The sequence below is a fragment of the Acinonyx jubatus genome, chromosome E3 (assembly GCF_027475565.1).
Source record: "Acinonyx jubatus isolate Ajub_Pintada_27869175 chromosome E3, VMU_Ajub_asm_v1.0, whole genome shotgun sequence".
Classification (NCBI taxonomy): domain Eukaryota; kingdom Metazoa; phylum Chordata; class Mammalia; order Carnivora; family Felidae; genus Acinonyx; species Acinonyx jubatus.
Genome location: NC_069398.1, coordinates 35,636,078 through 35,663,951, shown reverse-complemented (window position 1 = coordinate 35,663,951; position 27,874 = coordinate 35,636,078). Strand labels below are relative to the sequence as shown.

The window sequence follows — 27,874 nt, the reverse complement described above, 5'->3', positions numbered from 1 at the left end:
TGACCTGAACCAAAGTCGGTTGCTTAACCTACTGAGCCACTCAGGCGCCCCTGATTCACTGTTTTAAATACCCAGTTCATTTTTAAGATTCTGAGTTAGTATGAATTGTAGTATTTCATAAACTAACATTGTTCTGTTTCTTAAGATAAAAACAGATGAATGCCAATTTCTAACCCAAATAAATTATGATTTTTTATACTTTTACTTAGATTGCATTATGCTTTTTTTTTTAATCTGTAGGCAGAAATAACTGGTGTTTTTATTAGTCTACATTATCTAATTTTAACAGGATTAAGATCTGAGCAGAACAGTTACATTAAGATTTCGTTCTAATTTTTAAAGACTCATTTTAGTTTGAAAAACAATTCATGTTTGCAGAGGACTTAACAAATGGAACACCCAGTTGCAGGGCAGCTGCCCTTTGAAAACAGAGCCCTGGGTGATTAAGGGCGGGTGAGGGTGGCGTTAGAACGCTTGTTAGGCGTGCATGCACGTCCTGGGGCCACTGTGGGCCTGCCTTGTGCGGCAGGAGCCCTGTGCCGTCAGCACAGAACGTCCCTCTGGGACGGCTCTCGTGGCAGATGGCGGTGTCTGGAGCTGCGCCCAGAGCTGGGAGGAGAGTCTGTCACTGTCCCCTTTGATTGCCGCTGTCCCCGTGGACAGGTCATGGACGAGAGCCGCCAGTTCTGACCTTTGCCTCGGGGAGAGGGCCGCTTTGCACAGGGATGATGAGGTGGACCCACGGCAGGTTGTTTCTGGGGATTTCCGGTCAGAAAGCTGCACTGGTCTGTTCCGCTTGGGCTCGTTGAGTCTCAATCCACTTGACCTGTCCATCTCTGTAGACAGTGCTTTATACACCGTTACCGACTGGGTGGTGCAGTTGTGGTCTGTAGGGTGAGAGGAGGTTCTTGTCTCCAGTTTTTCTTTAGAACGGATAGCGTTTCCTAACAAATTATTGTGTGCTGATATTTCAGAGATACTAGTTTTTTCTGTCTCTGGCTTTGCCTTTCGCTTGAAGCTCTGTTTTCAACCTTGTGTGACTTGTAATTTTCATGATTTTTCAGGCATGTTTTCTGGATGGTTACTAGATTAGTACGGACATTCTAAATAGTAAAAATTCAAATTATATGTGCTCATAGAACTAAAATTCATTCTTTTTAACATATATGTATTTAAATATATATATATAAATATATTTTAGAGAAAAAGAGAGTGAAAGTGTGCGTGAGCGGGGTATCGGGCAGAGGGAAGGAGAGAGAACCCAAGCAGGCTCCATGCTCCTGCTTCCGCAACCCTGGGATGGTGACCTGAGCCAAAATCAGGAATGGGATGCTCGACAGACTGAGCCACCCAGGTGCCTCAAGTTCATTCTTGGTTAAAGCATTGAAGAACAAAAACTAAGCTTTATGTTTTCATCTCTATCATATGATATCAATATAACCATATGTACTCAAGAGGCATTAAAGGAGAAGCATAGTGTAACTTAAGAGTTTTATTTATTTATTTATTGATTGATTGATTGATTGATTGGCTTCTTGCCCAGCGCAGAGCCCAGTGTGGGGCTCGAGGTCACAACCCTGAGATCAAGACCTCAGCTGAGATCAGGAGTCGGATACTTAACCGACTGAGCCACCCATGTGGCCCTTAATGGTAAAAAAATTTTTTTAAATCTGATTTTAGAAGCCTGCTAAGAACTGCATGTTTATAAAGATACTTAGTTCCTTAGGTTTGTAGCCAAAGTTCAGCCTAAACAGAGGACCTGTCCTTTGCCTGTGTGTGCTGACTTGCATGCTGTCTTAGCCACTTGGCAACCAAGAGCAAGGGAGACACTTGGGGTGATGTAGGGGCGTACTCCTTCCCGCTTGCACAGGCCGCTCTTGGCCCTCTGTCTCCTGAGCTTAGAAAGCTGCCCCTTCTGAAGACGCTTCTCTTAGTAGGGCAGAGGAGGCCCCTCCTGCACTGTGGGGCTCTTACCCAAGCCCCCTCGTGCAAATCTGCCAGGCGGGACAGCCTGGGGGAGTCCTGCCCTGGGGCTCTGGCCCTGCAGTTGGGGCCTGATAAGGCCCTAGCAGTCAGCACAGGACACTTTGAGAAGGGAGCAGCCTGGAAGGGACTGGGGAAATGAGGGCAGTGGAGCCTGGACCGTGTCCCTCTTTGTAGCACATCTGTTTGCAAAATGTCGACCTCAAATTCTTTCCAGGGTTTTCTGATGTCATTGAAGACGTTTCCAGTCCGCTTTTTCACCTACTGTTTGTATGATTTCCCTTGGGTCTCAGGCTGAGCCTGGTGGGGGCAGGGCTGCGGTACAGTAGGAAGATTAAGGTTACGTGTGGACTTGACTTTGTGATGGAAATGGAAGCTGGGAACAGCATTTGGAAAATGCTTAGCGCTTAGGTTTAGTTATCAGTGGGTCTAGTATCAGAATTGCTGCTTTGCTGTTACGCGTTCCTATCCGCTTCTGGGAGAGGGCTGGCCTTGCAACCTGTCGACTCCGGGCTGGAGCTGTCCGAGCTGCCTGGTCGACTTTGTGTTTTATTTAGTCTGGGGGTTGAGTGCATCTTCCACCTCTAGAGTTGCTAACTGAAGAAAAACAATCTGGTTTTTAAAAGGTTTAAAATACAGGCTATCTAACTTTATTCTACAAAATACTAAAGCTAGTATGTGAGTGTTTGTCACGGTCACTGCCTTACATGCGTTATTTCATTTAATCCTTTCCGCTTTAGGGGCGCCTGGGTGTCTCAGTCGGTTGGGCGTCCGACTTCGGCTCAGGTCATGATCTCACAGTTCGTGGCTTCGAGCGCCGCGTCGGGCTCTGTGCTGACAGCTCAGAGCCTGGAGCCTGCTTCGGATTCTGTGTCTCCCTCTCTCTCTGACCCAACCCCATTTGTGCACTCGCGCGCTCTCTCAAAAATAAAAAAAATTAAAATCCTTTCCACTTGATTTCATTTTCATCCTGTAATTATTTTTAATGCTCACATTTCATGAAGGGAACTGAGGAATAATTTCAGTGTTCTGAAGCCATCGTACGATCTGTTTGAGAGGGAGGGAAAGAAGGAAAGAGCGGGGTCCATGGAGGGAAGGACCCAGATGAATCTAGTAACATTAACCATCACCTCCAGTAATTCTGTTCTGCAGTGAGCTTGGGAGAGGGTCGGAATCACCCCTCCCTCTGGACACTGACCAGTGCTGCCTCCTCGCATGTTCTGCTGTGCAGGAGTTTGACCCTCGTGTGCTTCTCCAGGGAGAAGTGGTTTTCTGGGCTGTGGCGTAAGCAGTGGCAAAAGCACCTCCCTGGGCCACGGGTCTGATTAAGCCGGGGCCAGATACTGTGTAGAGTTTTAGACTTAGGTGCATCTCACTGAAAAGCATGATGTGAAATCCACGTGATTATAGGAGTGGGTGGGAAAAGGTCCCACTTAGTGGTGAGCGACCACACCCTCACCCTCCTGCCGTCGTAGCCGGTGAGCCGTGAGCATCCTGGTGTGTCCTCCACCGTCCCCTCCTGTCTTTTCCTCCAGAGCCAGGCTGCCGGCTGTTCCTAGAGCCTGGCGTCTGTCCACACTGGCACCCTCTTGAGGGTGTCGTGTTCGGGCATTTTGTTACGTTTGTATCTCCTCTCATCAGACGTTTCACCCAGAGTCAGCCAGCGGGTCTGCTGCTCCCCAGGTTCCCTGTCCCCCTTCTCACCTGTCGGATTTCTGACACCCTCTGCTGGAATCCTGTCATTCCTAGGATTCCTGCCACAGGCAGTAGCTGTGCATGGTTCTGGGCTTGAAATTATTTCAGCGACAAGAAATTAAATTTATTTGGAAGTTGTGTCACAAGGCCTACGTTAAACCTGGCTACAGGTGGGATGGCTCTCAGCTTTGTCGTCGGGCTCGTCGAGTGGTTCAAAGTGGTGGTAGCTGGTCGTCCACCCCTGTTAGCTTCTGAAAACACCATTCGTCGCGCATTAGAAATTAGTGTAGTTCTTGTAGTGGGATAAGAATGTGAGAACATGTAAATGTAACTTTTCAAGTAAGGCTGTGAGTTCTTGCTATGCCCTCGCCAGGGCCCGGAACTGCCGCCTCTGTGCTGAGTCACAGGCTGGAGCCCCTTCGGCCCTCAGTGGCCTTGTCAGGGGGAGAGCCGCCCCTGCTCCACGCTCGGAGCCTCCCACGTGTCAGCCGCCGCAGTCAGCCAGTGGGGCCGAGCTCGAGCTGGGACCGAGCCCAGATCTGCAGGCCTCCGCCCCTGTTCTCAGCTGGACGCTCTCATGTCTGTGCGTCCTGATCTCTGAGGTGACTGTTCAAGTACTTGCCTGGGGCGGCGGGGCGGGCGTCTGCCGTTCGTGTTTGTCACACTGATTTCTGTAAACTTCAGGGAAACGTAAACCAACCCAAGACACCGTTCACCGAGGATGTATCAAATACCAACTGTAGCACAGTTGGTGGCAATTAATGATGATGGTAACTTGACACTGAGGTTTAATAATGTCGGTAGAGCAGGTATTGGAGAATGTTAGGGTGAAAGGTCACTGGGAATGAAGTTGGAAAGTTTGGGTTTTGTTAATCATTGAGTAAGAGGGAATAAAAAAGTTAGTCCTTTTCCACCCTGGAGAGTGAGAACAACTATGGGGTATTTATATAAGCCTTTCATGGTTGCCTAGTAAGTTCCTGGTAAAGTTGGGGTAGTCAGAAGCCGCGGTTACGCTGCGGGGCGTGGCTTGCGATCCGCACCGGCAGGGGAGCCAGGCAGGTGAGCCGGAGCGGGGACAAGGCCGCCTGGCTGTGCCCTCCTGCCGCGCCCGAGCCCGGACTCTGGCCTGGACTCCCACGTGGGCCGGAGGCGACTCTAGGAGGTCGGGCGGGGGAACGCGTCGTGGACCGGCACGCTGTAAGTGGCCAGAGGTCATTTGTCTGTAGCCCGAGGGTTAAGTGCGCGTTTAGAGGGCCAAATAACGTGTTTGTTCCGTGGGCCAGTAGACCGAGTCCCTGAGAAGCTCGGAAGAGTGTTGAAAAGTTTTTTACATGCAGGAGTTCTGTGTGTTTGTTGACATTAGTAGGCACAGTACAATTTTTATAACATAAACAATGCTTTTTATTTCTGTGGTTCTTAATCCTTTAAAGAATATTTGGATTGTTAGAAAATGGTGTGAATTGAAGTACTTTTGGTTTGGTTTATAGGAGACAGTCATTTACACGTAAGTATTTTTTGTCCAGGCTGGTCTCTATTTTTAGTTTTATCTTCCTTAGATTTTTCAACAGTGGGTTATGATTCACATTACTACTATGAGGTGTGTTTTTTTGTTTTTTGTTTTTTTTTAATTTGGAGTGTGTGTGGGTGTGTGGTGAGTGTGTGTGTGAGAGAGAATATTTTTAGCCAGAGGAAAGTTTGAGTCATTCCAGGGAAGTTTAGATGACAATCTGAAAAACAGGGTGCTCAAAACGTGTTTTTAGGATTTTATTTTTTATTATTTATTATTTTTTTTGAAAGCGGGCTCTGCGCTGACAGCAGAGGGCCTGATGTGGGGCTCGAACGCGATGAACCTCGAGATCATGATCTGAGCTTAAGTCAGTCGCTCAACCGACTGAGCCACCCAGGTGCCCCTTAAGATTTTACTTTTAAGTAATCTCTACACCCAGTGTGGGGCTCAAACTTACGGCCCCAAGATCAAGAGTCGCACGCTCTACTGACTGAGCCAGTCAGGTGCCCTAAAACTATTTAATTAAAAAAAAAAAGTTCTTTTGGGGAAAAATAAAAGTGTAAGCAGTGCCTTGAGCTCGTGTGTCGATCAGCCTGCAGTTTTCTGGTTCTGAGGTGCTTGGAAAAGCGTCAGCATCTGTGATAAGTGTCTGACTGGGGACTAAGGATCCCTTCTATTTTTTTTTTTTAGGTAGTTTGTTTTGTTTTGTTTTGTTTTCCTTTTTCAGTAATCTATACGCCCAGCGTGGGACTCAAGCTCACAACCCTGAGAGCAAGAGTCGCATGCTCTTCCAACTGAGCCAGCCAGGTGCCCCAAGAATCCCATCTATTTTAGTTAACAACAACGAAAACTTACTACATAAGAAAGAGAACATTTTGACACCTTTAAGAATTTAAAAATACATTTTGAAAAGGGTCTGAGTCCCTTTCTGTATTCTTCTGAAAGTGCCCCAATTTTCATAACTATAAGTGAGTTGATCCCGGGTTTCCCCTTTGACTCCCAGGGCATGTTGCTGTAGGAAACTACGCATAACATAAGGGTTTGCAGCGATGAGAAGATTTTGTCTCCTTTGTCTAAAAAATAGAAAACAAAGAACGACTAGCTTTGTTTTACTAAAATCTCGGTGGTGACGTTTTGGTCACCGACTGTGTGCCGTGGGTTGGCTGTGACAGACAGCACTTCCCTGTGTTTCTACCCTCCTAACACCCTGCATTGCTTTCTCCCCCACCTTCTGCAGTATGAGACCGTGACCATGGACTTTTCTCGGCTCCACATGTACACCCCACCTCAGTGTGCGCCCGAGAACACTGGCTACACGTACGCACTCAGGTGAGCGTGCCTGCGTTCCGTCGCCCTCCCGGTCGCCTCCTGCCCCTGGATGCCGTGGATTTGTGGGCGCTTCCTGCTGCTTGCAGCCACACGCTGTCTTCTGAAAGTGAAAATTTCTACGAGTTTATATCGTACTATGGCTTTGCAAAACTGCTAAACTGACATGGAAATTGTGAGGTGGTTTTGAAAACCGAACATTTCTGATGACTCAGGGATGAGTCATTGCAAATGTACTGCTGTTTCGGACCCCACCCAAGTGGCTGTGGTCTCTAGAATAAATCTTTGTGGTTATGGGTAGGGTTTTGTGATTTATACCGATGGCCGGGTATTTTAAAGTTAGTAGAAATAACCTGGAAAATGATTTGCCTTTGAGAGGAGGTATCCTAAACGGAATTTTGATGAAGCCCGAGGTTTGAAGAACACGGCTTTTCTCAGATGCGAGGTTTTCAGTTTTTATTCTGACATGATACTGAAGTTCACGGCTAAGTCTAAGAGTTGCTGAGTAGCCCTTTGCATGTCTAGTTCACCAGGTAGGAGTGATTATTCAGATGGATTATAAAATAGGGGATTGTGCCAAAGGAAAATACGCTACCGGGCGGGTTAGGGTTTGGCAGTGAGGAAAGCTGTTGTGGGGGTCCCTGGGGGGCTCAGTGGGTTAAGTGTCCACCTTCAGCTCAGGTCGTGATCTCGTGGTTCACGGGTTCGAGCCGCATGTCAGGCTCTGTGCTGACAGCTCGGAGCCGGGCGCCTGCTTGGGATTCTGAGTCTCCCCCTCTCTCTGCCCCTCCCCTGCTTGTGCTCTGTCTCTGTCTCTCTCTCAAAAATAAACATTTAAAAATTTTTTTGAAAAAGAAAAAACACCTGTCGTGTTCTGGAAAGACCTTGAAGGCACACGAGGAAAATGCTCATGTCATTTTTTTCAATGACTTGTCTTCTAAAAGGGAAAAATATAATTTAAAACTTAAGAAAATCGGAAGGTATTTTAACAAAGATGCTTTTGTTTCTTCATTTGAGAGTGAGTGCCTGAGCAGAGCAGAGGCGGGGGGGTGGGGGGAGAGAGGGCACATGCACCAGAGAGTATCATAAGCAGGCTCCATGCTCAGCATGGAGCCCAACGTGGGGCTCAATCCCACGAAATCAAGAGTCAGATGCTCAGACGACTGCGCCACTGAGGCGCCCCTGGCAAAGATGTTTTTGCAGCGTTTTTAACTGTGTTTTAACAGTGTTAGTCAAACGTCACATTGAATCATTGCGTTTTTATTCACGATTCTAGATCATTGACTGTTTTTGTCAAAAGTTCTGAAATATGTTAGAACAAAGGGAGTGGGCCAACTCAAAACTGTTCCTTGTTCTGTATTGTGGAGCATACAAATGATTACTCTCGGTTAATTATTTTTAGCTTTTATAACCTATTTTAAATACAGTTTTTTAAAAATGCACACGTGTGGGTCTCTGCACCGGGAAAGTCGCCCGGCTAATTTCGGTCCACGCGGCCCTCCTCCAGTGAGATGTGGGCGTAGACGCGGAAGTGTGGGCGGACCAAAGGGGCAGAGGCGGCCGGTGTGCTTGGTGCACCGTGCTGGGAACTTAGACTTGGAGGGCACTGGGCACCCGGCAAGGGCGTTAAGCCGGGAGCCGCGTGACCAGGCTTGTGCTTGGAGGGACTGCAGCCTGCAGGGGTGGGTAGGGCGGGTGGGGGCGGCCCGGAGACCATGGCGGGCCCCGAGGTGTGACGCTGTGGTGGCCTGTACAAGGGGCCCGGCCCAGCTTGGGCGGCTGGGGTGGAGATGAAGGAGGGGAGGGCGGGGACAGCGGGGCGGTCTGTGGGTGGCGGGTTCTGGTCTGGGCAGCCGCGTGTAGTGCAGGACCGGGCGCCGGGTGGCAGGTCGTGAGGCGAGTGTCCGGCGGTCGTGGTGGATGGAGCCCACGGCTGAGGCCCCGCGGCCCCCGGGGTGGCGGGAGGGGACCTGCCCCTGCCTGTTTGTCTCTGGTCTTTCCACTTGCGTCACCGCTGTGATCCCCCGTCTTTAAAACCTGCCTGTGCCACCCGGCTCTACCGGAAGCCACCTGACCTCACTGCATGTCCCTCCCTCCCCCGTCCCGAGCCCCACTTTGACGCATGCGCCCCACGGCTACCTGGGCCGGTCCTTCCCCTCAGTTCTGGGGACTCTGCACCCCGGCCCACGGCTGTCTGGCCCCGCCCCGATCTTCCCCCTTAGCCCCTGAGTACCCACCTGGAGGGTCCGCCACCATCCTGGTCGGTCCATTTGTTTAACTGAAATGTTTTCCTGCTGTGGAGACTGTTAGGTGAAAGTCAGGGGTGGTGGTGGTAAGAAGCCCCTGTGCCTCCTCCCACCTTCTGCTGTTTGGCGCTGGGCCCCTTCCCTCCCTCCCTCTCCGGTGGATTGTTCTGAAGCAAATCTTCACAGGATGCTTGCCTATTTATTTATTTATTTATTTATGTTTATTTTTTGAGAGAGAGCGAGCATGAGCACGAGTGGGGGAGGGGCAGAGAGAGAGAGGGAGACACAGAATCCCAAGCGGGCTCCAGGCTCCAAGCTGTCACCACAGAACCCGACGCGGGGCTCGAACCCACGATGTGTGAGATCATGACCTGAGCCGAAGTCGGGCGCTTAATCGACTAAGCCACCCAGTCACCCCTAAAAGATATTTTAAAAACATGGGGCGCCTGGGTGGCTCAGTCGGTTAAGCCTCCGACTTCGGCTCAGGTCACGATCTCGCGGTCCGTGAGTTCGAGCCCCGCCTCAGGCTCTGTGCTGACCGCTCAGAGCCTGGAGCCTGTTTCAGATTCTGTGTCTCCCTCTCTCTCTGCCCCTCCCCTGTTCATGCTCTGTCTCTCCCTGTCTCAAAAATAAATAAAACGTTAAAAATAATTAAAAAAAAAAAAGATATTTTAAAAACAACTAGCCAAAATACAAGTATCACATCAAAAAGCCCCTGGTAACTTAAAATAACCCCTGATATCTCTGTAATACACCACCAGACAGTCGGTGCTCCAATTTACCAGATCCTCAGTTTTGCTTGAAGTGAGCCTAAGCAGGATTTTCCCATAGTACCTATTTGCTTCCTGTGAGACGGTGGTTAGATGCGGAGGTTCGATCAGTCCCAGGTTTTGTTTGTTGGCATGACTGCGCACTTCCTTCCTGTTGAGGGTGTGCGGAGGCTGCCCAGTGCTGGCGGCTGGGCCACACCACCACCGAGGAGCCCCCACAGCCCCCCACACGGTGGGGATGCGGCCACAGGGACACTGCTTGGGCAAGAGGCAGACTTTCCCAGAAGCCCATCGAGACCCACTCTCCCCACCACCCCACCCCCCGCCTCACCCCCGCCCCCTGACACACACACAAACCAGAGGAGACCCAGGTCAGGTGGCAGCCCGTGCCCCGGAGGCCGGCAGCCTGGAAAAGTCCATGTCTGACCGTGTCAGCCTCCCGTAAGTGCGCCGCGGTCTCTGCCACGGAAACCAAGAGAACAGAGTATTTCGAGAAGGTGGGTCCCGTGCCAAAGTGGTGGGACTGGGACACGGGCCGTGAATTCAGCCCCGCGGGAGGCCATGGGCAGAGGCAGCAGCAACGGGGGCAGGAGTCGGAATGAAACGGGTTGAGGAGTGAGTGTAGACAACTCTTACAACAAGCGTGGCTGGTTGGGAGGAGAAAGGGCCCGGCTCTGTTTAGGGTCGTTTTTCTCCACCGTGGGGACAGGTGAGTGTCTAGGTGCTGATGGTTGGGCACCACAGGGAGTTTGAAGAGTTCGGAGAGAGAAGAGGTACCAGATGGAGAAGGTCTTCTGGAGAGTGGGAGAGATCCGGTCCAGAGTGCACAGGTGGGCGTTAGGGTGGCACGTCTGCCGTGCTCGGAAGGAGGAGGAAGGGCCGTCTGAACGTGGGTCCTTCATAGGCTCCCCTGAGAGGAGTCAGCAGTTCCCTGGTGTGGCTGGTTTGCTGAGGAGCCAGAGGAGGAGGTGAGGCAGGAGGGAGGAGGCCTGCTGGGGCAGGGGTGGCACCCGAGCGCCACTGGTGCAGAGGGCCATGGGCTCGGGGGCGTGCAGCCGTCGGCACCATCCAGGGGCACAGCCGGGACTGAAGCACCGACAGGGCAGGGGAGTCGCCGGGTGGGGGTGCTGTGACCATAATCCCGATTGGAACCCCGGGCGAAGCTGAGGGACCGCATTGGTGCAGGATCCCGGCCGGTGGGTGACGAAGGGTCAGGGGTCAGATGGGCGGCCCCTGGGGTCACACACCCAGGTCAGCAGAACTCGGACCCGTGGAGGTTTGGTCAGATTCCTAGAATTGCCCCCTTGTGGGCCTTGCTTTGCCCATTCACCCCTGCCCAGTGGCCGAACTGCTCATTTATGACCACTTAGCTCCTCGCGGCTCTGGCGGGAGGCAGGACCACCTGCCCCGTGGTGCTGCCCTGTTTCGCGCCTTGTGGCTGCCGCATGTCCATATTTTCCAGCTTTCAATGGTGGTAGATTTTTTCCTGGCCTTTTAATTAAACGTGCATCTAAGGGCTCCTGGGTGGCTCAGTCGGTTGACTGTCTGACTTCGGCTCGGGTCATGGTCTCATGGTTCGTGGGTTCGAGCCCCATGTCGGGCTCTGTGCTGACAGCTCAGAGCCTGGAGCCTGTTTTGGATTCTGTGTCTCCGTCTCTGTCTGCTCCTACCCCGCTCATGCTCTCTCTCTCAAAAATAAATAAAGATTAAAAAAAGTTTTTTAAGTGCATCTAGGTAACATATTTTTAAAACGACATTTGATTGATGAAGGAACAGAACTAAAAGCTGCTCTGAAGGATTCAGTTTGTTATTTTCTTTGGGGTCTTTCTGGCGTCTCCTTTTCTATCCTAGTATTAGAATAAAGTACCTTAACAGCACACTTGCTAGGGTGGGTCCCCGGACTACAGCATTGACAGAGGCGTGGGTACCGAATGCATTAGACGAGCGTCCCTGGGTGTGACCAGACAGGTGGGTCCAGACTGAAAGGACCCATTGCCCCACTTGGTCTCGGCCCCAAAGTTTCCCACTGTTAACAGTTTGAAGAGAACTTTCCAGGTCTCTATGACTTTACCTACCTCTGTATGTATGAGAATACGTGCTTCTGGGGTTTTTTATGGGGTTCTTTTGTTTTTTAAGTAAGCTTTAGGCCTGACGTGGGGCTTGAACTCAATGACCCCGAGAGCAAGAGTCTCATGCTCTACTGACCCCATGTGGTTCTGTTTTATAGTTGGTTTTAACATAAATAAGATGATAGTAGGATATTTTCCTTTAACAGTGTATGCAGATCTTTCATGATTTTTAACAGCCTCACAGTGTTCTAGAATTCGGACGTATCCCAGTTTATTGAACCATTCCCCTGCTGATGGACAGTTCCTATCGTCTGCCGTTGTAATATTCTTGTACTTCCGTCTGCTCGGGGTCTTTCTAATGACACTAACAGGGATCTGGGACGCCCTCTGCTGGCAGAGGCACCCCAGGTTCTGTGTTGGAAAGCCGGGACCTCTTCCACACTGTACAGTATTGTAGTGTCCCCACGTTGGAGCCCCCGGGGCCCGTGGGGTGGCCTGGGAGGTGGAGGTCTGTGCACGTTGGCCGCTTGCTTGCTTCCACACGTTTCTGTCGTGGTCTAGCTTGACCACTCAGAGACACACCTGGTCTAATATGTTTATCGTAAACGTGATCCTGAAAATATTTTTCTAATAAAACATAAGGCTAAAATGCCCTTAGCCTTCTTGGTTTCCTTGAGAGACTCCTGGTTCCGGCTGAGTTTTAGACCCTACGCCCAGTCTGCTCTCCCAGGCAGGAGTGGTTTTCCCTTGGCCTCCTGGATGCCTCCTTGTGGGTTAATATTTCTTGATTTAGAAAAAGTTGCCAACGACACAGAAGAATGTATCTTTTGATTTAAGATGATTCCACGGAAGCGTATTGAAGTGACTTTGTCATGAGCTTGTCTCTGGCTTTATGGTGAGTTAGATGCAAAGTGGCTTTACGGTTCAGCGTCTTGCCATTCGCGTTTCTCCTCACAGTGGATTAGATGCCGTGTGGTCACTGTCTCCTGAACTGCTGTGTCAGGCGTGGAGTCTATCGTAAATGCATTCTGATTTTCAGTGATCTTGACACAGGTCCACATAGTGGAGTTCTTATGAGCGCGTCCTGAGGCAGTTCTTAGGGCCAGCTCTAGAGTGAAATATCTGGGCGCCTGGGGATTTATTTCACAGAGGGTGTGGCCAGAGCGTCTGTGGTGACTTCGGCTTTGTAGAAAAGTCATCACGCAGTCATGGCTATTTTTCAGAATTTGCACTGGATTGTTATGTGTCCCGTTCATTATTCAGTTTGTTTCAGAAACTTCCGTCAGCGTTATTTACCTCTGATGAGTTTTTTTTCCTTCTAGTTCGAGTTATTCGTCTGATGCTCTGACTTTTGAGACTGAGCACAGATTGGACCCTGTGTTTGATTCTCCAAGAATGTCCCGCCGCAGTTTGCGCCTGGTCACCACAGCCTGTGCCACGGAGGACGGCCAGGCTGGGGACGCTCACTCCTGTGCCAGTAGCACTGCCTCCCTGAAGGACAGAGCGGCCAGGTAAGCACTGTCTTCCTTGTTACCCGCACACGCTCTAACAACATTAAAACAAACGTACCAGCTTTTTGGTCTGTAGAACCACACTCTTGCACTTAAGTACACACAGGAGACTCACACTGTCGTTGCTGTGCTACGGTGAGGACTGAACCTAATTCTGGACCGTGTGGCCTGTCTGGTGTGGACGGTCTCGTGCAGGCCACGGTTTCCAGTTTTGTGTTTGTACTCAGACTCGGGCAGGGGCGCGGACACCCTGGAGCATGCACAGTGCCCGTCCACATGGCTGGCCTCGTAGCGGGAGCCAAATGTGGCTGTCCTCTGCTGTCATCCGAGGGGTGCCTTCCCCCGACGATTGCGTGGCACTGTGGCCACCGTGGATGAGCTCTGCATGGTTAACAGCCATGTCTGTGTATTAAAGTCTGTGTGAACTAACAGATGCATCATGACAGCCAGCCGTTTGACTATGTTCACTTGATTCCTGAGCTTTGCACGTGCCCACCACCACGCGCATGGCCAAGAAGAAGCAGAGTGCACGATCTTTGTGCCATTTAAAGATCGTGTTCTGTTGCTCACGTAAGAATGATGAGTCTCCGATGGAAATGGTCGTCTTTCACTCAGGAATGGGGTGGTTGTGTTAGAAGAGGCGGTGAAAGGCCAGCTTGAAGCCAGGTGCCCTGCCAAGGTTCCCACGTGCCTCACACTCACTGTGGGTTGGTTAGAGGATGGGCCCGCAGTTCGGTGGGCTCATGAGTGGTCGTGAGCGCACCTGAGGGCTCCAGTCGGCTCCACGTGCGAGACGGGGCCTCAGCTGCCTGGCCTCGGCCCGCCTGTTTCTCTGCCGCCGGGCGATGCCACGATCGGTTTCCTGATGTGCTGTGTTCATGTGCAGACTTGTGTTCCTGTCCCCCCACTGCTCGTTCCCTTGAGGAGGGAGGTCCTCTCCCTGCCCGAGCTCGGTGCTTGGGGCTTTGTTGTCTGTGCCAAACAGGAGGACAGAAATGAGGTTGCAGCCTTTCCTCGCTGTCCTTAATGCAAGGCCGGCTTCACCGGGGACCCTGAAATAGTGCAGGATGTGCGTGTCTGAGCACACACTTGTTCTAAAAAGCAGAAGGGTTAAGTTTATACATCATAATTTTTATTGTTAGGTCATTTTATTAGATTATTTTAAGTTTTAATCATTTTGGGGTCATGGGGCCCAGAATACTCTGAAAACTGTCCTGTATGTACAATTTTAGAAGCAGCTCTGGGACCCAGGCTCAAGGATTCCTGTTGCAGGTTAATAAGCATTTCATTACAGCAGAGAAGACATAAGGAAACGTTGCCTTAAAAATACTACATTCTTAAATATTTTGTATCGGTAAAATGTAATCGTTTTGTATTTCTGAGAAGTCTGTCAACTTGTCCCTTGTGTTCCTTTCTTCTTAGAACTGCAAAGCAGCGCAGAAGTGCAAGCAAGCCGGCTTTTAGTGTCCACCATGCCTCCAGGCGGGTCGTGTCCTCGGCCGTGGGCCAGGGCGGCGCCGGCTCGCTGTCAGGCGCGGCCTGTGTGCGGCCTTCTGTGCTGGATGAGTCTCTGATCCGTGAGCAAACCAAAGTGGACCACTTCTGGGGTGAGTTGGCTGCTGTTGGGTTCTCAGGTTGTCTTGGGGAGGAGGGAAGTCCCGGGCCAGGTTGTCCCTCTGCCCTGTACAGGGTGGGAGGAGCTCCTAGAAGATTCAAGGCGTTTCTCCAGACTCAAATACAGAATGCGGGCAGCGGCTTCCCTCTGCCGCTTCTGCTGGCCGCGCTCACGTGGAATCGTCTGTTGTGACGTGGAAGCTGAAGCAGTCTGGTAGTAGCCTGAGAACTCTCCTGCTAAGGGCATTACTTGTGTAGGCTGGCTGAGTACAGTTGTCACAGAGGTTCACCAGTGTGGTTTCAGGTTCAGACAGCTCTAAGCAGCCAGGCAGACACAGTATTTTCGAGTCACTGGGAAGCAGTCCACGTGGATGTCTTGACACTAGAAAGCAGCGTGGGCTCGTGAGCCTTCTTGACTTTAGGCAGCAACGGTGTGACCTGGTCCTTGCCGCTGACAGTGTGATGGCCACGGGGAGCCGCAGCTTTCAGAGGGACGTGGCTGCTTGCCTGTGTCCACTGGATGTTCACGGCGGCTCTTTTGAGAAGATGAGGAGATCCAGATTAGCTCCCAAAATGTTGTGTGCTAATTCGGGCAAGCCTGGGAGTTGGCGCTCAGCTGGCGAGGGTAGCTCGTAGGCGGCACAGGGGGTGGACGCCACCGGTGAGGTTTCTGCCTGCCGGTGCTTGAGGGAGCACGTTCTTCTCCCCTGATCCCTCCTCCGTGTCTGCCCTTGGGGTCCGCAGGTGTGCGTGTACAGGTGTGTGCTGTCTGCAAAGATGTGCTTTCTCCTGGAACCAAAAGATGGCGTCTGCATATGTCTGGAGGAGTTTCTGTTAGTTGTAGGCATTTCAGGAAGTGAATCTTGGCCGTTGCCAAAATGCCGACATATTAACCATTGTAACCTTTACTTTTTGTGTGTGTGGGTTTTGTTCTGATAACTCGAGCTCATGAACAGACACGCGTATGTGTGTGTATTTTAGGTCTTGACGATGACGGAGACCTCAAAGGTAATTATTTCAGTTCTTTTTTTAAATACACTTTTCAAGATGGAAGTTTTTGTAGGTATCTGCAGGTTGTGATAAACAGGTTCCCTCTACTTTCTGAAAACTTCAGGGGGAAATAAAGCTGCCGCTCAGGGAAATGGGGATCTGGCAGCAGAAACTTTCAGGAGCAACGGCTACACCTGCAGAGACTGCATCCTGCTCTCTGAGCACAAGGACACGCTCACGGCACGCTCCACTGCCCACGGACTGTCGTCGCGAACATACTCGAGGGACGAGAGTCAGAAACGTGAGTCTGTCTCTCTCAAAGGTTAGAAAAAGATTGCATGTCCGAATATTTTAAGATATATACACATAACCCTACTTTTGTAGGCCTTTTAGCATCCATCCACACTACTTTCTGTCATTGACTTGAATTCAAAACCGTGTGATAAAAGTTTAAGAAATGCGCCCAAGGGGCGCCTGGGTGGCTCAGTTGGTTGGGCTTCTGACTTCAACTCAGGTCATGATCTTGTGGTTCGTGGGTTCAGGGCCCACGTTGGGCTCTGTGCTGACAACTCGGAGCCTGGAGACTGCTTCAGATTCTGTCTCTGTCTCTCTGCCCCTCCCTTACTCGCTCTCTGTCTGTTTCTCTCTCATATATAAATAAAATAAAATAAATAAAACATTAAAAAAAAAATTAAAAAAAAAAAGAAATGTGCCCCAAATTAGCTTTGTTCTTCCTTGTCCTCTTTGAATAAATTCATTTTCTGTGGCTTGTAGTTTTATACCCAGGAGTGCGTGAAGTTCTGTGAATTTGAACTTCGGGTGAGCAAAGAAGAGTCCTTCCCTGAAACCGTAGTGGCGCCATGCGGCCACTTTATTTTCCCACGAGATCATAGGAGTTCCCACATGTGGCGGGAACAGCTTTGTGGTGGTGCTTTGGCCTCGACGGCCGCAGGGGCTTATGTGCAGGAGATGAGCAAAGTGTGTTCTGTGGTCTGTGCTGTTACTTCCGCTCCAGGGACGGTTCGGCTGGAACATGGGGCGGGGGCAGTCGTTGGGGGAGGCCCTCTCAAGAGGCAGTGGCCCTTCGCCCGGTGGAGGTGGGCCCCGTTCTGAGTCCCGGCTGCGCCCGCTCCAACAGGGAGGTCCTCGGAGGTGGCCCTGGAGGCGCTCAGCTGCCTCTCAGAACTGCCAGGGCTGCGTGGCTTTTCCAGGCGGGCCTGCGAGCTTCCTCCTGGCCCGGCACTCCCGGCTCTACTCTTGGCCCGGGTCCCTGAGGGGAGCGTGGCTGCAGATCCCCGGCCAGCTTCCGTCCGTGACTCCTGCCCCATGATTCCCGCTCACCTCCAGCATGGAGAGGCCAGGGAGCCATGGCCTTGTTCCCCAGCTTTCCGCCACTCCTCTCTTTAATGCAAGTGCCCACATGCTGGGCCAGACTCGGGGTCCTCCTCGGGAGGACAGGGCAGGGCCAGTGGCCAGGAGGGTGGCCCGTCATTTGTGTCTCACCATGTTCCCGGCTGTGCCCCGCATGTAAGGGCACGCAGTACTTTTCAGATGATTGTTTTGAGGTAATGAAGGATGGTCCCAGGACTGAGAGTTATTCCCATTTTAGCATCTTACCCTGTGGCTCAAGTTTCTGGTTTTGTCTACTGTAGGTCATTGACACTGTTGGCTCTAACCTAGCAGAATAGGTCGAAGGGGAGGGGGAGGGGCCGAACGGACACGAGGATTCTGTTCCTGGACCTTCCGGGTTGTGGAGCCAGTGTCACGGGGCGCTCTCCGCCCCTGGTGCTCTGGCCTGCGCCGCAGCCCCCTGCAGCGTGGCCATGCATGTCTTCTAGACCGGCGCACCAGGCATTAGCTTAGGAAGTTCGCTGGGAAGGGACGGGGCTAGCACCTGGACCCGGGTATCGTGCCTCCAGGGCGCTGTCCCCAAGATGCCACGCCACTTCCTGTGGGCTCACCATCCGGGGGAAAGCCCGGCACTTGACTGAACTCTGTGTCACCATCAAAGGTGCTGTGTGTGTGGCTACATTGAGGCTGCATTTTGAAGCCCGCTCTCACCCACCAAGTGGAACACAACGTCGTTCTTCAAGTGGAAGTGCGTTCCACAGCCATCGCCTGGTGCAGCGACGGTGCTTACGTACTAGTGGGGATGGCCCCTCCCTCGTAGCATAGTAGAGGTCACGTGTGTCTATTACCCACAGCCACCTGTCCTCATCCTGACGCTGTAGGTAGGGGCCAGCGGCCCGAGCTCCGCTCGGATGGAGGAGCCAGTGCGGGTCTGGTAGTCGCCGCAGGGAGTCCCTTGCACTTTCTCGTTGAGTTGGTCTTGAATGTTTTTGTGGAGAAAACACATTTTTATTTGCTTCGGGCTTCTGTGTTTATCACCTGCCTTGTTCTTTTAAATTAGAACAGTGATCATATGACCAACACTAATTTACTACTCTTAACAAACGTCTATTTCTCATTATTTGGGCAAAGTGTCTATCGAAGAACATTTGGAAACCACAGAGATGCCCAAGGAGAATTACAGTCTCCTGGACCCTTCCACCCAGAGCTAACCCCACTACACGGTGGGGCCAGCAGGCTTCTCCCTTGATCGCCCAGTCCAGACCACGCTGCGTGAATTAACCCCACACTCGTTTTGTGTCAGTATTTTTGTTTTTAATTATGTTCTTGTTGTAAAACTTTGGAATGGTACAGCTAAAATAAGTTCCTTTCCCTTTTCCTTGTTCCTCCTCCACCCCCTCTGGCCTCCCTTCTAGAAGGAGCTGGTGCTGAGAGGAGTGGATCATGGGGGATTCTTTTGCTTTTAAAAATGAGGTAAAATGCACATAACATCAAAAATTAGGGGGCGCCTGGGTGGCGCAGTCGGTTAAGCGTCCCGACTTCAGCCAGGTCACGATCTCGCGGTCCGTGAGTTCAAGCCCCGCGTCGGGCTCTGGGCTGATGGCTCAGAGCCTGGAGCCTGTTTCTGATTCTGTGTCTCCCTCTCTCTCTGCCCCTCCCCTGTTCATGCTCTGTCTCTCTCTGTCCCCAAAATAAATAAACGTTGAAAAAAAAAAAATTAACCAGTAACTATTTTACAGCTGACGATTAAATGGCATTTTTTAGTACATTCACAATGTTGTGCAACTCCCACCTAAATTTTGCTTTTTTGTACCTATGGAATTACATGCTCTGTTTTGTCTTAAATGCACGCGTATGGCTGTGCATCTTTCTTCATTTTATGTGCCAAGTGAGAGTGACTTGATTTCTGACAGCTCTGTGATACTAGGTGCACGTGCCAAATTCTAGTTCATCAGTTTCGTATCCAGACGGACATTCAGGTTTTTCTGTTTGTATCCCTTTAAAAGCAGCGTTCTTCGGGTGTGTCTCCTTCTGCGTACCTATGTGTGTACGTGGGCAGATCCTTCCGTGCGGTGGAAAAACCAGAACGGGTGCGTTCGAGGCCGCAGAGCCATGTGGGTTCTGAGGACTGGACCTTTTGAGGTTCGGGTGAAGTACACCCTTGATGTGGTTCACATCAAAAAGGCTTTACGTTTAAAACGCTCGGACGTCTTTCCTTTGGAACATCCAGCCGTCCTCTCCAGAGCAGGGTACTGATGGGGTGCGTGCAGAGGGCCAGACTGGAGTCCCCTTAGGAAGCTGGGAGCTTGGGAGGAGCCTAGCGCCCGCAGGGCCTTCCTGGGCCTCAGGCTGACCTGAGTTCTTCCTGTGTTCCCAGGGAAGCACCCAGGGGATCTGGAAACAGACTCTTCTGTAGTCTCTTGCCTAAGGCAACGCATAAAGCCCCCAACAAAAGGTAGAAGTTAAAGATAGGTCACTGCTCTGAAAAATTGTCACTTGTCGTGGTGGCTTACGGCAGAATTTTGCTTATTGGACCAGCCTCAGGCTCTAGAGAAAGAAGGACTTAAATGCCTGCTTCCTTTGGGTGAGTGCAGCGGAGCCACCAGGCGGGGTGTGGCTGTCACCAAGCGAGCAGATGCAGTGAAGACACAGCTGTGGCGGGCCAGCTGCAGGCGCCGTCCCTGAGCTGGGCAGCTGAGACACGAGGGCTGGACCCTAAATCAGGAGAAGCCTCTGTCCTGAAGATGCCGCAGTTAGCAATTAAGTAGTTAAAACCCGTCTCTACTTGCACTTCCTACATTGATGTCACTCTGGGAAGAAAATGGTTTTGTGCAGTTTCAGGTTAAAATTTTTTTTTAACGTGTACTCATTTTTGAGAGAGACAGAATGCGAGTGGGTTAGGGGCAGAGAGAGAGGGAGACACAGAAGCAGAAGCAGGCTCCAGGCTCTGAGCCATCAGCACAGAGCCCGACGCGGGGCTCGAACTCACGAGCTGTGAGATCATGACCTGAGCCGAAGTCGGATGGTCAACCGACTGAGCCACCCGGGAGCCCCCATGTGCAGTTTCAGTTTAAATAGATTCTCCAGTTGACTCCCCAGAGACTGACCCGCACTGTTTTCCCAGGACGGCAGCATGCGGGTCCCCGCCCCGTGTGCTCTCGCCAGGGCTCCGTTTTTCCTTTTAAACTTCTGCCAACTTGGTGGGTAAAAAATGGAGTTTCAGTGTTTTTGATTATCAGGGAACCAGACCACGTGTTACCTCTCAGTAAGTTTTTTCTCTTTGTATGGAGCTTTGTAGCCAGTTTTCATTGGAGCGTAGAACAGGAGAGTGAGCAGAGTGGGGACCGACCACGGTCCACGGGTTCCACGGTGCTTTTGGCACCGGACTCTAGGCCACAAATGGCCTCCATAAAAAAAAAAAACAAAACACCTCATCTTATTTCTTTAAAATCACACCCACCCAGACTTCAGCAGTCCCAGCTGGCCTCCTGCCGCACGCTGGCGCAAGGGCCCCTGACCGGGCGGTACGGGGACCGGTCTCAGAAGCGCTTCTGGGCAGGCCCTGGCCTTGCCACCGGGTCTCCGTGTGAGGGGAGCTGTCAGGAATGCAGAGTTCCGGCAACTGGAACTTGTAGACCATCGCCCTGCACATTTTAGGTTAATAGGATGGACACAGCAGAGATCATGTCGTATCTTCTGAAGCTCTAGGCCCTGATAAAAAGCAGAGAGGACCGCTGAGGATTGCTGGCTTAGTTGTTCCAGAATCTAACTGCTCCTCCCAGGCGCTCTTGCCGGTGGTTTCTGGCGCAGGCATCTTTGCAGCCGTTGGTCGTATCTGATGGTCCTTTTGTAGGCAGGTGACAGAGTGAACTGGGCGGGCCAGAGGCCAGTTAAGGGAGGGGCTGTCGAGCAGTATGTAGATTTGGGGTGTACGTCAGCAGAATTGGGGTGCAGTTACCTCAGACTGGCTGTTTTGTGCAGGCTCGCCTGGGCCAGAGATCTGGCATTGGGCTCGCCGTTACAGGTTTGCCGTGTCGCTCTGCCTCTGTCAGGAGGTGACACGTGGCACGCGAGGCGGTGACATTTGTCGTCAGGGCTTTTCCCAAGTCCTCTCTGATGTACCTTTGAAGAGTTGATTCTGCTCTTCCCGAGATGAATAATTGGGCTCTCTGACTTTTCAGGGGAGTAGATGTTGGCCCTGTGGGAAGAAATAACTCTGTTCACGGTTTTTCAATAGGCGGTGCCTCTTTCCACACGGATAGGATTTTGTGGCTGGCCACGGACACTTCGTCATCCCTGTCGTCATTCTTAGCCCACCTTTTCCGAGTGGTTTTAATGAAGCTCAATTATGAATCAGGAAATTACAAATTGAAAAGTTACGAATCAAAAGATCGTGAATCAAAAAGCTATAAGTCAAAAAGCCATGAATCAAAAGGTATTTAAATAATTTTTTTCCTCCTTTTTCCACCTAATCATGCTTTCAAGGTGGAGAAAACACCGCTTTTCCTGCGTGGCGCTTTATCCACGTTGCTCCTCTCACGCCCTTTCCGCGGACGTTCTCGTGCTTTGTTCGGGTCTTCCTATAAGGGGCTTATGGAACTCTCTAACATGTGCTGCTTTGGTTCTGTTTTCTGAAAGCGGACCAGCGCTTAAATGTTTTTCAAGTCACTTTCTAAAAAGTTAACGTACTCCACTTTCGATTCGTATTCCCTCTTGAAGGCCGAAGTAGCTTATTTGAATGGCACTTAGAAGGTAGTGGTCTCCGGCCGTTTTTGAGCAGGCCCGTCCGTCTCTGTTGCATTGGCTGTGGGTGCCTTGCTCGGCCAGGTGGGGCCCGCGCACGAGTGTCTCCCTGGCAACGCCCCGTCGCCCCGCCTCCCCTGCGCGGCTGCGCCCTGGGCCGGCCTGAGGCCCGCGTGCTTGGCCTCGCGTGCCCTCCGGCCCGAACTCCGCCTCCGCGAGCGTCTCTGAGCCTTTTTTGCGTGTATTGCAGCTCTTTCCGGTCACTGTGGGACAGTGGATGTAGGAGGGCTTCTCAGAGAGGACGGCCGCGTCAGTGTAAACGGGGAGTCCCCGTGTAAGTATGGCCGCGCCGCGCGTGGGACGCTGGGCACTGGCGGGGGCTGCCGCAGGTGGTGGCGCGAACCCGTGGACACGGCCCCCCGGCCCCCCGGGCGGGCAGCCCTCGCGGGTTAGCGCGGGCCGACCCCTCGTAAGAGGCGCCGGCAGCCCCAGATTGCGTTTGCTGTGACATGTCCGTGCATATATTTTCCTGCATAATTGAGTTTCCTAATGTTTGCAAACCGCCATTGTTGTGCACAGTCGAGATTGACCAGGTCTGCGTGGTAATCTGTCAAATTAACTGCTTGTCACCACCACCCACAGGCGATGGCTGTGAGGGGAAGAAGCTCCTTGAAACGCACACAGACATCCGCTTGCGGTCCTCAAGGCCAGAGAGGGTGGCGGGGGCCATTTGGCACGTCTTTTCTTACGCAGGTTGTGTCTCACACCTTTTTGTTTTGTTCTTATCATGTTCTTCGCAAATGCTGTGGCTCCTTGTTTGTTTGTGTTGTAAAAACTGACAGGAAGAGTACTGACTTTAGCTTGAAATACAGAGAATGTCTCTGTCGGAAAGCTCCTTTGGAACGTATCGAGTGCAGGCTAAACGTCTGAGAAGTAACCTGCTTGAGGTGACATGACGGGTTAGAAAGGCTGGTCGTCCTCCCGGGTGGAGCTCAGTAGGAGCCGTTGCCCTGTGCATCGCTCCCGTGACCGCCGTGTCCTGAGCCTTTGCGGCAAGGAGGTGTACGTGCACAATTACATGTTTTCTAACTTACATCCCTAAGTTTCTTGCTAAAGGGGCACCTTTTTTAGAGTTTTTTTTTAAGCTAAACTTCAAAAGTAATGGCCTCTTAACTGTATTAACAGTTAAAACATACAGTTTTAACAGTATTAACTGTCCTGTATTAACAGTTAAAACATAAAATGATAGATTAAAAACTGTTCAACGATGTTTCTTTTCCTCTCAGGCATGTTGGAATTAACAGCGTCAGGAGTCAACGCGCAAATGCGTATATAACTTTCAGCAGTTTTTCTGCCTTATGTGATGCGTGGTGTTTGATAACCAAAGTCTATCATGTTAGTCTGTTACCCAGTGGTACTGCCGTTTGTCATTCCAAAATACTTTTTCACTAGAAAGTGCTAACTTGTAGAATGATCAAGTGAAGACCAAGTCTATGGTTTTGGAGTCACCGTGGTCTCACCTAGAGCACGTTAACTGCTGGTGTCCACAGATTTTATCTGTTAGCTCCAGCGGTGGGCGTGGGGGTAGCTGCCCGCCACCCTCAGGGCTTTCTGTAGGGGAGTCTGCCTTCCCTGCGTTGGGAGGAAGTGAACGCGGCGGCGTTGCATAATTGAATTTCAGAATCTCGCTCGGACTTAAATAGTTGATCATTTCTTCTCCTTGAGAAGAGATTCTTGACGTAACTGATTTGAGAGTCTTGGTAAAATGGATCCCAGTGGGAATTTCTTGTACTGTAACTATGGAGAGCTGGTTTTCCGGTGTGAGTTTTGAGTGTGCCCCTCTTGCACGCATCTTGTCTATCACAGGTCACCTCTTGGTACAGATGCTGCAGAGGATTGGAGCTTCCGGATGGTTTGTGTCGAAGACACTGTTGTCGCTCCTTTGGTTGGCCGTGGTTGCTCCAGGTGGTTATTCTGGCTCTCTGTGTTAGCGCTCTCTCCAGGGCTTTGGGCAGCTAGCGCCTGCAAGAGATGACTTATCTAACCAGATGAAAGTTTCGTTTCAGGGCTACCTGCTTTGATCCTTGACATAACATGTTTCGTTCTCGGTTGCGTAGAAGTGCTAACACACTGTGTTCTCGGGTGTGTGAGGGTGTGTGAGCGTCTTCGTCTCTCCTCTGTGTTGTGTCCTGTGTTAAGTCTAGCTGCTTGAGTTAACTGTAATTGAGAATGCATGAATTTGGGGTTTCCCCTTTTTATCATTGTTCTGTGGCTCTGTCAGCATTCCATATTGCTTTGTGCTTATGACGTCCCTGTGTTTGACTGTATGGATATTCCTGCCGTGACGATCGGTGTCTTAATGTGCGCCATCCCTAATTTCATCTAAGCATACTTACGTGATATTTGTTTGCACGTTGCCTTGTGCTCTCTTTTGGCCTTCACGAAAACTGTCTATTTAGGAATTTGATTTCCCGAAGACCATTTCTTTAGAATGTTTGGTGTTTTCTCTTTTAGGGAAGGCAGCCTCTGGAATATTCTGGTGGCTAGGGATTGGATGGTACCAGTTTGTTACTTTGATTTCTTGGCTGAATGTGTTTCTTCTTACAAGGTAAGAAAACCAGTATCATGTCAACTCAATGTTTTTTGTTTGTTTTTAAACATTTATTTATTTATTTATTTAGAGAAACAGCAAAGGGGGAAGGGCAGAGAGAGAGGGAGAGAGAATCCCAAGTAGGCTCTAGGCTGTCAGCAGAGAGCCAGATGCAGGGCTCAGACTCACGAACCATGAGATCATGGTCTGAGCTAAAGTCAAGAGTCAGACACTTAACCAGCTGAGCACCCCGGGCGCCCCTCAACTTGGTGTTTTAAAGAACTGACTTTGTGGGATGCCTGGGTGGCTCAGTCAGTGAAGTGTCCGACTTCGGCTCAGGTCATGATCTCGTGGTTCGTGAGTTCGAGCCCTGCGTCAGGCTCTGTGCTGACAGCTCAGAGCCTGGAACCTGCTTCAGATTCTGTGTCTCCCTCTCTCTCTGTCCCTCCCCCATTTGCACTGTGTCTCTCTCAAAAATAAACGTTAAAAAAAATTTTATAATAAAATACTGACCTTGTGCTAATTGCAGGACATAATTTGATTTGTTGGGTTTTTTGTTTGGGTTTTTTTTGTTTTTATTTTGTTTTTATTTATTTATTTATTTATTTTTTACTGTTTATTTATTTTTGACAGAGAGCATGAGTTGGGGAGGGGCAGAGAGAGAGGGAGACACAGAATCCGGAGTAGGTTCCAGGCTCTGAGCTGTCAGCACAGAGCCCGATGCAGGGCTCGAACTCACAGACCGCAAGATCATGACCTGAGCCTAAGTCGGACAGTCAACCAACTGCGCCACTCAGGCGCCCCTCTTTTGTTTATTTTTTTAATGTTTACTCATGACCTGAGCCTAAGTCAGACGCTTAACCGACTGAGGCCCCCAGCACCCCTGATTTGATGTTTTATAATGATTTATGTTCTATTTACATTTTTATAGTTCAGTATATTAATGTCTTGCCTATTTTATATCACTTTATTTCTTAATTTTTGAGAGAGAGACGGCACACGCATGTGTGCACATGCCTTTGAGGGGGAAAGGGGCGGAGGGAGAGGATCCTAAGTAGGATCCTGATTGCAGGGCTTGGTCTCCCAACTGTGAGATGATAATCTGAGCTGGAATCCAGAGTTGGATGCTTAACCCACTGAGCCGTCCGGGCACCCCTGTATCACCTAATAGTTTACAAAGTGCTTTCGTGTTTTTATTTAATCTTTCAGACCACTTCTGTGAGAAAAGAAAGGCACTGTCATTCTTAGAGTACAGGGGTGACCCAGGTCGGGAGGGGGATGGTCAGGACTGGGAGCCAGACCGGGCAGTTCCTCCGGCTCCCAGTGACCTTAGTGTGGCTAGTGACCAAAGCTCTTTAGTGCCCTGCGTGGCACCTTGCATGCCAAGAGTTAGTGAATATAGTCGATGGTTAATATGGGCCAGGAGACATCATTTTATGGACAGGCTCCCCTGTAGGCACTGAGGGGGTGCTTGGCTGGCTCAGTCGGGGAGCCTGCGACGCTGGAGCTCTGGGTTATGCGTCCAAGCCCCACGTTAGGTGTGGAGCCTACTTTGCAAACAGACAGACAGCTGTAACTGCATTTCTAATACTGTCGACTTTCATTTTGAGATAAGAGGGGGGTTATTTGGTATGAAATTACGCAGAGAGGTAAAATGGAATGGCGATCCTGCCCTTTCTTTTTCCAAGGTAATATTTTTCTTTTTATTCCTAGGTGCCTTCGAAACATTTGCAAGTTTTTAATCTTGTTCATTCCATTATTACTTTTACTAGGTAAGTAGAGTTCGACCTACTTACCTCAGACGATTAACGGATACACGTAAAGGTGAAAGGAGGGAAAGGGCTGCGGACCTCAGTGCACGTTGTGCAGAGCGTTGTCTGCACATACACGTGCAGCTTGGTCCCTCTCCTCTTCTAGGTGCAGGTCTGTCCCTGTGTGGCCAGGGACACTTCCTGTCAGGCCTTCCTGTGTTCAACTGGACACGTGCGCACGGAACCCAGAGGGTGGACATCCCTGAGGGCACCTTCACACCTGATGCCCCTCATCTGAGCCAGCCGCCAGAGGTAGCCACCCAGGAAGCCCCCTTCTCCGGCCTTCCCCATCCGTAGTCCTCCCAGTAGGTTTTCGTACTGCTGGGAACAGGTGCCCTGCCCTGTGTTAGAAAGTATGTTTAAACATCAGATAGGCAAGGCTTAAGACTTGCTCCTTAAATGTTCGGAGATAGTTTGGGTAATGCCTATTTAAATTTTCTCATTCTGTTAATTTTAATTAAAAAAAAAACAGCGTTTACTACTTTGAAAAATACAGAGTGTATGAAGAAGAAAATACAACCCCCCATGTCTGCCACGTGGGGAAAATCCCTGATGACGGCCATCGTCACGCTGTGTATCCGTAGCGTTTAGGGGACCTTTCACTGCAGTGTTTGGTTTGTGCTTTTGACTCAAAACTGCACTTCAGATTATTTGACACCAGACGGAGTTCTCCATTTGTGTTGCGGTTGGAACTTGCTGTCCCTGTTGTAGGGCGGCGGCGAGGCTTTCCCCCGGCGTCCGATGAGCGAGGTGGAAAGGCAGGTGGCCTCGTTGTCTGGACAGTGTCACGGCCACGACGAGAAGCTCCGAGAGCTGGCAGCTGTGCTTCGGAGACTGCAGGCGCAGGTGGACCAGATGGACGGAGACGGCGGCGGGACTCTGTCCCTGGTTAGAAGAGCGGTGGGGCGGCCTTCAGGGGCCACACGTGCTGGCGGACTGTCGGGCTCCAAGGTTGTGCCCAGCAGTTCCCCAGGGTCTGTTCTCTTCGTGGGGATGAAGAGTGGGAGAGGCACGGAGGGGACAGGTGGCCGTGCCAGTCGGTCGTTGGGAGCCGTGTGCTGTCCGGTGACCGGGAGCTCCGGTGGGCAGCGCGGAGATCTTGTGCCCGGGTACCCTGCTCTGCAGGTGGCTCCTGGCCTGCGTCTTAATCTGAAAATGGCCTGTCACAATTCAGTGACGTTTCATCTCAGTAGGGATTTGCTTTGCACTTCCTGTCAACACTGATTTGAAAAGTTCAAGTCTGATGTAAAATGTCTCGTGGTCATCAAGCGGTTAAGAGTAGCTGCTTCTCTGTCCGGAACCCTGAAGAGAGTCTTGTTTATTTGGTATATTCTCAAGGAGAGACCTGTCAGTCCACTCTCCCCACGGCTGATGTTTATTTTCTTAGGTTCCAACATGCGTGTTTATTCAGTGTTTAGATGCTTTGGATTGAAATCTTTCAAATACGGGTTGCCCCTTGCCCTAACAATCTGCTGTTCCCTCACATCTCTGGTCTCGACCAAGAGCCCCCTCCCCACTCAGCACCAGAGTCAAGGCGTGAGCCCATCTCCCCTCCCTCACTGGTGCCGCTGGTCTCCAGCCTGGGCACCCCCAAGGCCCTGCGCGGGACCCGGTCCTGCCGTGCCCCTGGCGCCAGCACCCCCACACTTGGCCTCGGGGGAGCACTGCC

General features: G+C 50.9%; 1 protein-coding gene across 20 annotated transcripts in view; it reads left to right on the top strand.

Annotated features, from left to right (window-relative positions):
* SUN1 (Sad1 and UNC84 domain containing 1) overlaps positions 1–27,874 on the top strand; it is a 52,981-nt gene that overhangs the window by 8,546 nt on the left and 16,561 nt on the right. For 2 of the 20 annotated variants that reach the window (XM_027042423.2, XM_053213793.1), the window contains exons 2-14: positions 6,423–6,514; positions 12,919–13,107; positions 14,530–14,714; positions 15,703–15,729; positions 15,836–16,033; positions 21,299–21,496; positions 22,055–22,138; positions 22,447–22,557; positions 23,671–23,769; positions 24,319–24,412; positions 26,108–26,166; positions 26,312–26,457; positions 26,917–27,093. In XM_027042423.2, the coding sequence (XP_026898224.1) occupies positions 6,438–6,514; positions 12,919–13,107; positions 14,530–14,714; positions 15,703–15,729; positions 15,836–16,033; positions 21,299–21,496; positions 22,055–22,138; positions 22,447–22,557; positions 23,671–23,769; positions 24,319–24,412; positions 26,108–26,166; positions 26,312–26,457; positions 26,917–27,093 (1,644 nt within the window). In that variant the 5' untranslated portion in view covers positions 6,423–6,437. Of the gene's footprint in view, positions 1–4,738; positions 4,876–5,912; positions 5,993–6,422; positions 6,515–12,918; positions 13,108–14,529; positions 14,715–15,702; positions 15,730–15,835; positions 16,034–21,298; positions 21,497–22,054; positions 22,139–22,446; positions 22,558–23,670; positions 23,770–24,318; positions 24,413–26,107; positions 26,167–26,311; positions 26,458–26,916; positions 27,094–27,874 lie in introns of those variants that run through there. The other 18 variants (XM_027042428.2, XM_027042419.2, XM_027042421.2 and 15 more) reach the window with 18 other exon arrangements.